We start from the raw sequence: 12,273 nt of genomic DNA, 5'->3' as shown, positions 1-12,273 counted from the left end.
GAGGCTGTAGTTTGTTAAATCCACCCTCAAACAAGGCTACGATCAGCTGAGTGGCAGGCTAGTTTTGAATACAAGTTTTGAAGGGGTGAAATGGGGCAGCTAGCTCTCCCGTCCAACTGCATGTGGGACAAGCCTGTCAAATAGCAGATTGGGGGCTTCTTCTGGGCAGTGGCTTTATACTCTTTCAAAAATGGCCTTTGAGGCCTAGTCAAAAGTAGATCCACTGATTCCCCAGATAAAAAGTCAGCAACACGGAGGCCATCACAAGCAAGCCTCTGATTGTGCTATTTTGTGCTCAGGTGTAGGAACTCCAGCCCTCAGAGACTCTAGCGCAGCAGTTCTCAAAATACAGTCTGGGGTGACCTAGGGGGTCTCTGAGACCCTTTCAAGGGGTCTGCAAAAACAAATGTTTTTAAATGTGTCAGTTTCAAATCAATGCTAGTTAGGGTCCTCAATCATTTTTAAGAATGTAAAAGGTCCTGAGATCAAAACATTTCAGAGCCATTGTTCTGGAATAAAATCTTCCCATTAAAAGTCAATCAGAAAAAAATGAAGGCAGGAATAGAAGGCAAATGTGCCAGTATCTGGTCCTATAGCATTCCATATTCTAAAAGAAAGCAATTCATTGGGTTGAGGAGTGTTGACCATTTCCAGAGTTTTAATTTTTTTTTCAGGAACAAAAGGAGGTGAGAAAAAAAACAGGAAAAAAAATTCCCTATATGTTTAAAAATAGTCTCGTGCTTACTAAGATAATAAAAGATTGAGCTGCACTGCTTAAGGTTGCAAATAGGCATTTAGAAGGCAGGAATCTCTTATGGAGCAGCATTTGATACAGGCGTATTAGGAAAGTAGACTAGACAGCGCCTTAGAATACAAACTTGGAGCTGGAGGCTTGCATTATTTTCTTTACTTGAACCTTTCCTATTACTGGAGTTCTCGCTTCCCCACCTGCAATTTCATGCAGCTTGCCTAGACTAGGATTTATCACATTAGTGGGAATGAGACTCGGTTACACAGATCTGTGCCACTGGAACAAATAACCATCTCAGCATAGTTGTGATGTAATTCTTCCCTGCATGCAAACTTAGAAGAGAGAAAGCAGGAACATTCCCCTGAAGAATTTTTAATACACAAATAGTCTCCGTTTAACAGCCATTTACCATACTAAATTTATCCCAGAACTGTCCTGGTTGCTTTAGAAATGTCTCGGTACTACAATCGCTTTTCAAGGGTAGTTAAAAGATTCTTCCCTACAGCATGGGAGAAACATCAAAACATTGCCAAGGATGGCTAAAATATGCCAAGCTTATCCGCTTACCTGAGTCTCTGGCGGGGATCAGAAGGTGTCCCAGTCCGCCTTGCTGTCCCATATTCCGGCACGGCACCGTAATCCAGGTCATCATACGCCATGCTGCGTTGGTCATCCTCCAGCCCATAAGGCTCGGCGTGGAAGCGGTTCAAGTCCATGTTGCTCCCCCCTACTCGCACCTGCGGTTGGGGACCATAGACATCCTGCCTGCTGGGAGCCCGGTAGCCATCCACGGAGGGTCGGTAGCGCTCATCAATCCGGGTCACCCGGGATAAGCTACCATAGCTGTGTTCACTGCCATGGTAGCTATCTTCATATGGCCGCCCGTAACTATCTGAGTAGTGATAGTTTCGTGGAAGGGTAGCCGTGCCCGGCTGGCTCATGTAGGCACCGGGGCCACCGTTTGTGTTCTTTCTGAAATTCCTATCCATGGTTTGGATGTAGTTGTTTGTAACTGGAGAACCATCAACAGGTAACCCATCGGGGCCAACTTGCTGCACTGTACGTGTGGTCATGGTCTTCACAACTTTTTTCACCTACAGAATAGTTAAGAATGAGCTCTCCAACATCGCCTTGTCACCTCACAGTAGTTCTGAGGGAAGAGCTGGTATCGCTGCTCGTGCGCTGCAGTGCATTCCGTCATTAATTCCACAGGATACCACTCTCTATTACCTTAAGTCATGTCCTGTATATTCAGCTTCAAATATTTATCTTGTCCTGCAGCATTTCCTAGAAAATGTTCTGATCCCTGAAACTCCTGGACTACAGAAAAATTAAATCCAATACTTTTCACGCATCAAGAACACCTGCAGAACTGTTTCTGTGGTTGATAGAATCCCAACTACATACTGCACAATACAAGTGTACCAAACGCATAGCCAGTCAAAAGCTATTGGCAGGATCATATGCTCTGTTCCTCATGACAAGCCAAAAACAACTCCAGGTTTTCAGATCTGCTAATAATGGTTTCCTTATACTGATTATCAACTTTATGTCAATATAAGTCAACTCCAACCAGACTGAGAAAGCATAACTAATGTGCCAAAAAGCAACCATCTTGCAGCTTTCTCTGCATTGAATAAACTTTCTATGTTATGTCTGCACTGATTTTTTGAAATTATAAACCGAATAAATCACTAGGTGAAAGCTACCTCAGATCACTAAAGACAGCGCCCAGTGACAAAAATAGAAAAGCTTTATTTGTGTTATATGCTTTTTATCTCCTATTACAGGTTACTCAACACCATGCATCTGGCAACCATAAGCATCACCTCTTCCCTACAGAAACCCTCCCCGACATATTGCATAACACTCTTGCCATTTCTCCCTCAGCTCTCACCGTGGTCTCTGTACGACGGGTTGTCCCATCATCTGAGGTCTCTACTGAAATAACTGACATGGCACCTTCTGGGTCCTCCTCCATGCTGTATGTCTCTTCCACAATTTGTCCTGGATCCTGCATCCTGGGAATGGTGCTGTATATGAGGTGACTATGGTCCTAGGAACATGAGGGGAAAACCCATCAACCTATTTCTGTGCAAACAATACTCCAAGACAGACATGTCAAACTCGCAATGTCATGCAACATATCGGAACTTTTCCCCATTGCCGGCAATGGGGTGGGTGTGGTTTCCTTGTGACGTGTCGGCCCGCGGGCCGGAAGATTGACACCCCTGCTCTCAGAAGTCATTTCTTACAGGTCAGACACCATTTATAAAAAAAATCTTTTACACTCAAACCTCTGAAAGCAACAAATTGCTATGTAATGTTTGTTAGCACCCACTATAATATGAAAAACTCATGCCAGAAACTCACAGAAACTCAGTGATCCATGCAGAAACTCTCTTGACTAAGACTTTAGAACCCTGGTTATCATTTACACTTAATTACTTTGAAAATCTATTAGTCAAGTAGCAAACCACCAAACAAGAATGGAAGAGCATGGATTTTCTCTTCATAAATTTAGTCACCAAGGTGTTCCTTCACATCTTTTATCCATGTAAGAGTTCAAATTTTATTTAAAAAAATCTTTGGATCTTGCTAAGATTCCAACCAATTATCTAAGATCTTCTCCAAACAGTTTCAGAGCTTTCTGTAAGCTTTATTAGAAAGAGGTTTTTGGTTCCTTTTCCTACCTGTGGCCCGTTGAGCTTTAATTCTGAGAATTTCTGCCTCTCCAAGTCAGCATTGCCCAAGAAACGACCGTTCTGCAAAAAATAATAGCGATGAATTTATGAGCAGAATCAGAAAGCAAGAAGGAATGGGAGGAGGGAGAGGAGGGGGAGGCATGTGTGACAAATGAGCACTTCAATCTATTTACACTGAATCCCACATAAGGCTACAATGCCAAATATTTAGAAATGAGGCTGCTGTAATTTTAAAGCGACAAGATAATATTAGCAATACAGTGTAGGTAGTATCTTAGGTTTACATTTGTCCATAGGGATAAAGAAACAGGTGTGTATTATTCTATCCATCTATTAACATCTATAATATGTGCAAGTTGAACACTATACATTCCAAAATTTATAAATACTAAGTCCATACTGTCCCAGTCCTTATATGCCCCCAAAAGCTCAAAACAGCAAATGAGAAATCGTTCAGAAAAGCAACCTATTGATAAAACCTCTTAAGAATGTCAACCTGGTCTCCGTCATCTAGTTCTACTTACAGACACTGCCCTTCACTGCCCAAAATGAAAAAGAAAAAATGCATTTAAAATTTTTACAGTAGGGAATTCCTGTTTATCATCTTTACAATTACGTCTTTCTGCATGCATCCAAAGTAATTCCTGTCCAGTATTTGGATGGGAACTCTGCCCTTCTGCGTATGAAAATTTGAAGTGGTATGCAGTATTTATTCTAAGCACAAGTTTAACATCATCTGATATTGGCTAATTGCTCATCTGCACACTTTTAGGATAAAAGGGCAGAACCTGAATGGCCAGTAGAAGCCAAAACCAAGGGGAAAAGCAAGATGAGCTTGGTGCAAAAGCTTAATCAAATTCATTTGATGCCCCACTTATGGCTGCTGGCAGACACATTTCCTTAGTCCTATTTCATGCTTCTTATGTCAATAGTTTCAGGATCTGATAGTCACATTGGAGGACATTTTATTATCATCATCTTGTACAAATGTTGTCATCAAGAGCAAAGAGAGCTTTGTTTACTGTCTGGCATTCCTTAGTCAGTAAATCTGCTCGTTACCCTTTTTGTCCATTTCATCTGTTTAGGGTTCTCTTTTCACAAAAACCATCACAGGAGCTTTTATTAGACAAGGGGAGAGCAATTAAGAAACCTTAGAGTATTAATATTATATGCATAATAAATGTTTCCAAAAGATCAAAGGTCTTTTGTAATCTAGTGACTTATTACTAACATCTCCACGACTATACTATGCATCCACAAAACAAACAGTGAACCTACACTCTCAGTTGACACTACAAGTGCACCTGTAATCAGTACAATGAATTTAAACATTAGCCAGACACAGTGAAATGGGATGAGACTGCTATTAATTTCCACACTGGATAGTCTTTAACCAACAGCTCTATGAATACTAGCAAATATGCTCATCAACATTTAGCTATGCAGACAGCAGAAACTTGAAGTTCTTGGACCAAGCTGCTCCACCAAGTATTTTCAACAGAAGCCAAACTACCACAGCAGCAGGAACCACACAATTAGAAGATGACAAATATCCCGCTTGAGCACATCACTAGATGTTACCTGGTGCCGGCGGGTGAGGGTGCCGTTGGCCATTGTTTGGCTGGCATCCTGTGGGGAGACACGGACACGCTCCAGCTGTGCAGAGACATGGCGCCGTTCTTCCTCCAGTGCCCGTGTCAGCTTCTCAAACTGTGCCTCCTGCTCTTTGACGGAGGCAAGTATACTGGCAGTCGACTCCACTTCCGAGTCATCCATGGTTTTGAAGGCCCCACACAGGGGGAGAGTGGGTGCAAGGCAGGGAGATGCCACGGGGGATGTGAGAATTGACGACACACAGAAAAGGGGTAGAAGGGGAGAAGGATCCCCTCACTTCGAAGAACACGTTTGGGAGACAAGTAAAGAGAAAGAGAAAGACTGATCTTAGAACTGGGAAGAGAGATTAAAAATACTTGAAAGAGGCCAAGTTCCACCTAAGTCATCCTCCCCCCCCCCCCCAAATCAGCAGAGTGAGAAAAACTGTACACTAATGATCTCCCCAAGACAATAACCGCAATACTTTAACTGGCTCAAGAATACAAATCTATGTGTGAAGGGAAACCCTATTTACAGGGGTGCTCCTTTAATAACACAATGGGCATTTTGGATGGTTGAAAGTCTATCCCGGAGTTTTCTTTATTGCAAACTAGATACTGGATAGAATATAGGCATGCTAATGACATCGTGGCATTAATTTTTGTATAAGTTGATGCCTTAGTTTGCATTTTAGGACTTCTTTCTATCAGAGTGTCATTTTAGAAAGACTATGGAAATTTCTACTTCTGCAGCACAGCACACTCATTTTAGTATACTTACCAAGAATTTGCTCTAGTTAAATGGCTCTTACTTGCTGCCTTCATAGATTAATTTTTAGGACAGTTTAATGCATAGGGAGACCATTTTAAAAAGAAGCTTTAGCGAAGATTTCCTTCTGTGAAGACCAGTCAACACAATCTTTAGTGGTTCTTGATAGCTTTATCTCATTACATTATTTATACTAAATAGGTCTTCAGAGAAAGTCATCTCAACTTTAAAAACTGTTTTTGGGAATTGCAGTCAGTCTCAACCACACATACATATTTTACTGTAGCAGCATTTTCATATCTGCCAGCCTGCCTAGGTCCAGGTCATTGTCCCTCGAACAGGAAATTGCATGTCACTTTAGGTTTATGCATTCCTGTCAAGAGGAGAGTAACTTCTACCATTTTAAAAACACAGTCCTTGGGAATCGTTTAGCTGACCTATCAACTAATTATAACTAGCTATGACAGTTATATTGAGCAACATGATAAGCTTGGGCCAGGAGGGGAGAGGCAACAGGTAGTGTTCTTAAGAAACTGCAGTGTTTTCTTTCAAACATACATATATAGATAGATAGATAGATATAGTGAAACGCTGCAAGTTTTTGTTATATGTTACCAAAAAATGTTTGCCACATGAAATTGTTTAAATACTTTTTGCCACTATTCATGCAGTGGTCACAATATATAAACAATCCTAGAGTTCTCCAATTTAATCTTCCAGAATCATTCACAGGCTGCATGTACACTTGTGTCTGGAATTACATCTGTTTTTATGCATTTTATTCCTTAAGTGGAAACTTAAGTCTTTCTATAAAAATATAATACATAGCATAACTTAGGGTTAAGAACTGGGAAATGCTCAGAATTATTTTATAACTTTTTTTTTTCCTCGAGCCAGTTCTCTTCAAGACCCCCTTTTTTATCAATTCAAAATCACAAGCATTAAGCTATAAATGTTAATATGATTGTCAGCATTCAGGGCTAACAAGACAAGCAAGGAGAACAAGCCATTTTGCATATTATCTACCCAAACCTAGGGTGGTTGCCAAAGTGCTTTAAGACAAAACATTAGCATATGTCCATCAGAAATATCTTCAGCCACAGCCTATTCATAAATTAATAAAGACATTTTTAATGGACCTCATATACAAAAAGGCTGATGAATTTATAAATATGGAAGGAAGATAGGCTATATACTGTATTTCTTCCATCCTGGAACCAGTGTTCTCCCTACCTTAAGAGCTTCCCAGTCTTTAAAGAAAGCCAACTGGAAAGAAACCCCAACATTCATCCTGACACAAAATAATATTTAAGAGTGATTTTTCCATCCATACACACCTGTGGAAGAAGGCCGGTCTGAATTGATTGGCTAAGGCACAGCTTGGTCTAAGTGCAGAAAATCATGGGAGAAGGAGCCCAGCCACCAACAGCAAGGAAGCAGGAGAAAAAAGGCTGCAGAGAAACAGCAGGAAGGGGATAAAAAATGGAAGTGTAAATTTTAAAAAGGGAAAGAAGCAAAGGGGTCAAGGAAGGAAGGAGTTAAGATCAAATCAGTATTTATACATTTAAAAAAAAAACGTACCGTAGATCCAACTATTTTCCCAAAAGGGATTTAAAACAACTTTCAGCAAATTAATTAAAAAATAATAATGGATTCATTAAGCAATAGTGGGGTAGTAGGAATTTTGCAGACTGGACCATGGAATTTGAGGCACATTTAATCCTTTCCCATTATGACTACAACTGTAGTGAGAAAATCAGTGCACACAGATTACACTCTTGAGATTGGCAAGAAAAAGAAGACCTTAACTCCACCTCAGTTCTGAACTTTGCCTTTATCACACATGAATAGGTTAGTTACAGAGCAAGCAATCTGATAGGACAGGGATCTTCAAAATGCACGAATTGTTCAATGATTTATATGCAGTTTCCTCGTAAAGATTGTAGGCCTTCTACTTTTTCATGAGGTAAAGATCAGATGCAACCACAACAAAACTAATGTTACAGTGAACAACATAAACCTTGCATTTGGGTGGCCTATGAGCTAAATATAAACTGTTTATAAAACTAATGAGCTTGTCCTCAATAGTCCTGAGCATGCCAGCCATCGGTTTAGAGTCAAAGAGGTTCCCTCCTCTATAGAGAAAAGGGAATCACTTATTATTATGCCAATTTTTAAAGAAAGCGCATCACTTCTCTTTTTTATTTTTATTTTTAATTCTTAACCTTTAGTGCTTTTTAAAGAAATCCCCTTTCCTTTCCAGCAGTACAATAATAATAATAATAATAATAATAATAATAATAATAATAATAATGATAGTAGTAGTAGTATCATTTCCAAGGAAGAGGAGAATGTGGGATCTAATGGATATACAGACTTACAAGGTTTATTGATTAATTGCTTTATTCAATTTCTATAGCTGCCCAACTCAATCAAGTGACTCTGGGCAGCTTACAATTCTATAATTATAAAACAAAACAATTTAAAAAATTTGAAACAATAAACACCTTTTTGATATATCCAATCCTGAAGAAGCTACAGATTATCCTCCAACAGCAATTCTAAAAACCTAGGCTCCTAAGATGTTGTCCCAAAACAGGCAAGACTATATCTCTGTCTTGTACAGAATTCCAGGTATTTTTTTTTTAAAAAAGAGAGATTTGAATAAACCAATACTGTCTAATTATTATTTTTAATAAAAGTCTTTGCTTACAACCTTTCCTTCAAAAGATTACCAGAATGAACATAAGGGAAATATAGAATTACTGTATCCGCTTGATGTTAACAACTTAGTGGGTTATTTTGATTTTGATTATTCTGGGGTTGATGGAAGGTAGTATTGCTTCTGTCTAGCACTTATATCCCCCTCAATCCTGCCTTGTCCAAGCACGCTCTGAGGTTTTTTTTCCATTTAATTTAAATTCCCCTCCCCCAAAATCAAAGCAGGAACAACATGTTTGGGCTAGTCTAGCCTCCAAGACAGAATCTCCCTCAATCCATTTTTCCCACGGTGCTGGTGACATATCAGCCCCTAAACTGACTTAATACATACGGCCACGGGCGTTAACAGTTTGGAAAAAATAGTGGTTTGGGGTTTTTTTGAGGAACACACTCAAAAGATTATTTGAATGTAGCAGAACCTTGTGACTTTTTCTTGCAACAGACTTAATTCCTCAGAGGGTTTTCAGTCAACCATCACAGTTGAGTTTATTGATACAGAAAAGCAATATAAAATTTAAAAAAAAAGCATCAGGAGAAAAACAGTCTACAGCATTAAAGTCTATTGAAACTTGTGTCTCTATTTATTTATTTCTTCTTTGCAGGTTTGCCTGGGATTATAACAGAGTGTTAAATTTATGTCTCAATATCAGGAGATACCCATGTTAGGGGCACTTTTAACTGAATTAAGGATGAAACAGACAACAACACACACCCCACCATCAATTACTTAGTGGTAGCAACTACCTAAAGTGGCTTGCTCAAACATAATCTCCAAGACTGTAATCCACCCTTAATTTTTATATAATGTTTCCATTTATGGCATATGCAAATGTTACACTTCACAAGCAAGATTGATGAAGTAATTTTGAAAGATTGGATATGTGTTGCAATTCTGGATTGTAACAACACACATTTCAGAATCATATTTTAGTCACAAGTTAAAAAGAACTTCATTTAACTTCTTTCACTTCAGTTTAGACATATTGGCACCAGAAGGACTTTGACCTCAAAGACATTGTTAGTTTGCTTAGGCAATTTTGCACTTTGCCATCTGATGACCTCCATCATGTAATCTCCCCTCTGCCAAAAGCCAGTGCAGAGGGTGCACTTAGACTGGAATAGTCCAGGTCTCCATATCTCAAATTCATGTCCTTTCAAAATTATACAGTATGTCTTCATGGGCTTCATCATCAGCTTCAAGTCCACCATCAGGATTAAAATTTGTAAGGCACGCAGATGACATCACAAGCAAACAATGTGGTGTCGCAATCACAGAGTTGTAATTCTTCCACCAGCCCAGGCACGTTATCAGTTTATAAGGCAAAGACTTACTACAGATTATAAGACGAAACTATGAAATGTATTCATGTAGGACTGGGGTACCTGGTATTCATTGTTCCAAGCAACAGGCAAGTCTCCCGATTCAGCATGAGAAGCTACAAGTAATGTGGAGGGTGCACAAGAATGCTCAGGCCTTATGCTATGCTTGGTCTCCAAGTAGTACGCCCAGGGCTAACTTCAAGCAGTAAACAGAACCAATTTAGAGACCGCCTGACTCCCAACAACTATGGTTGGCCTGTATTTTAAAAACAAGAAACAATAAAGATACAGATACACATACATCCAGAAGAAAAATCATAAAGGGTTTGGCCACCACTCTATTCCAAGGCTTGGAAGATTAGCCAGGGTTTTCAAAGACTTCCTGAACATCATCAAGATGGGAACTATGCAGATCTTGGGGAAATGGTGTTCCCAGAGGGCAGGCACCATGTCAAACAAGGCACACTTCTTAGATTGCAATAAAAGGCATTATTTTATTGAGGTAATCTGGAGCACACACACACTAACCTTACCTAATGGGCAGAAACAATTAAGAGACAGTCCCCCAAATAACCAAGCCTTGTGATATTAAAAAAAAAACTCTTACAGGTGATAAATAGCCCCTTGACTGGTACATCTCATGGCACAGATTTGCCATATGGGCATACTGTGACACGCCAATTACTGCCCAAACTACTTCATTTTGGACCCAATGTAGCTTCCAGGTTATCTTGGAAGGGTGGCTCCACATGAAGTGCATTGCAACAGTCTGTATGATTTAATGTATTTAATAACTCAGTCAGAAGAAACTCTAGGAATACTATTCAAGGCTTCGGGGGACACAGGTTATGTATTCTTGTTCTAAAACTAAGTAGTAGATACACTTTGCAAACAAAACTCTCAACTGATAAAATAGCTAGAAAATGCAAGAAGCTGAGCAGTTGTTTTCTTAGCAAGGGTAGATAAGATGAAATTTCAGCCTTTCTTATGCACTGTGTTATATGAGCTGTGCCAAGAGAATAATGAGCACTACAATTTTGTAGAAGGTTGGGAACTGAAATACAGAATTCAGAAAACTGATTTATTGAACTCAGCTATTACCTGCTATTACAAAATGAAAGTTTTAGTCAGGGCCCAAAGTGATTGACCTACAGGACTGCTAAACTTAGTGGGGCAAAGAATAAGCAGCTGGGGGGGGGTTTCCAGAGAAAGTAATAGTGAAGTACTGATGAGAACCTCAAAGATGTGGGTGGGTCCCTCAGTTTCAGTCAGATGAAGGACCCAGAAGAGGAGGACATGGCCCAAGGCACCGGTGGCTGTGGAATCAAAGGCAGATGTTGCATGCAGAGGGCAATAACGGGTGGTACTTCAGTGACACTATTATGGCCATCTTGACCTTTTTGATTAGAATGGACAGTGAGTTGCCTGAAATGATATAGGGTCTCCTGCTTAAGCAGGGGGTTGGACTAGAAGACCTCCAAGATCCCTTCCAACTCTATTCTGATTGATTGATATGTCAACACATTTTCAAAAGAAAAAGAAGAAAAAAAGAAAAATGGGAGAGGAGACAGTATTGAGAGTATCACTTCAAAAAGATTTTCAATCCTATTTGATTTACCGTGGATGCTTATTTAGGGTTATATAGCATTTGACTGAGATTGTTCCAGGGAATACTGAAGGAGGAACCTAACAGGTTTATGTCTCACTTCATCCAATTCCTGGCAATGTTTATTTAACATTATCCTCAAAATGTACTGCCAAGTATTGTTATACTGCATGTATCCTAAGACCACAGAGGGTATCATATGTCATTTCACTAAATCTTAAAATTAGTCTTTTAAAAAAAAAAGTTTCGGAGATATATTTGCATGACTTCTTCAACAGCCCCAGGACAATACCTATATTTGCAAAGCGAAAGAGTAGGACTAAAGTAGCCTTTGAATTACGACTGGCTATTTAACCACCGTTCAGAGTTAAGCCTCAGAAAAAATGCTTTATGCCCCATAAAACACTTCTGGCCATTGTAAAACACCACTTTCTGTGTGTGCATATGTGCATACATGGTCACATGACCGCATTGCAGGCAGTTTGCAACTGACTTGCATTTATAACTGGTTGCCAAGTGCCCCTTGATCGCATGATCACCATTTGCAGTCTTCTCTGCCGGATTCCCTCCAGAAGCAGAAAGGGACGGTTGCAAGCAGAGAGGACACAGGGAACTGAATTCCTCACAGCAGACAATTCTTTGAGAGCAAAGGGCCTTCCTCCTGGCGGATTTCAGCTTTGGATGGAGCCCTTTTGCTCTCAGAGAATATCCTGCAGCTCTTAATAGGCAGCTCTTTCGCTCTGTCCACTTAACAACCTAGGACACGGGTGTCAAACTCGCAACGTCACGTGACGTGTCGCGCTGTATCA

At 39.9% G+C, this 12,273-nt stretch overlaps 1 protein-coding gene across 19 annotated transcripts in view; it reads right to left on the bottom strand.

Moving 5' to 3' along the window:
• Positions 1-12,273, bottom strand: part of CTNND1 (catenin delta 1) — a 68,787-nt gene that overhangs the window by 36,786 nt on the left and 19,728 nt on the right. For 13 of the 19 annotated variants that reach the window (XM_039341230.1, XM_039341228.1, XM_039341226.1 and 10 more), the window contains 5 exons: positions 7,155-7,268; positions 5,038-5,346; positions 3,445-3,516; positions 2,649-2,807; positions 1,319-1,845 (listed from right to left, as the gene is read on the bottom strand). In XM_039341230.1, the coding sequence (XP_039197164.1) occupies positions 1,319-1,845; positions 2,649-2,807; positions 3,445-3,516; positions 5,038-5,232 (953 nt within the window). In that variant the 5' untranslated portion in view covers positions 5,233-5,346; positions 7,155-7,268. Of the gene's footprint in view, positions 1-1,318; positions 1,846-2,644; positions 2,808-3,444; positions 3,517-5,037; positions 5,347-7,154; positions 7,269-12,273 lie in introns of those variants that run through there. The other 6 variants (XM_039341241.1, XM_039341242.1, XM_039341243.1 and 3 more) reach the window with 3 other exon arrangements.

Source organism: Crotalus tigris, unplaced genomic scaffold (assembly GCF_016545835.1).
Source record: "Crotalus tigris isolate CLP2741 ecotype Arizona unplaced genomic scaffold, ASM1654583v1 scf7180000017764.6130737, whole genome shotgun sequence".
Lineage (NCBI taxonomy): Eukaryota > Metazoa > Chordata > Lepidosauria > Squamata > Viperidae > Crotalus > Crotalus tigris.
This window is presented reverse-complemented; position numbering and strand designations above follow the sequence as displayed.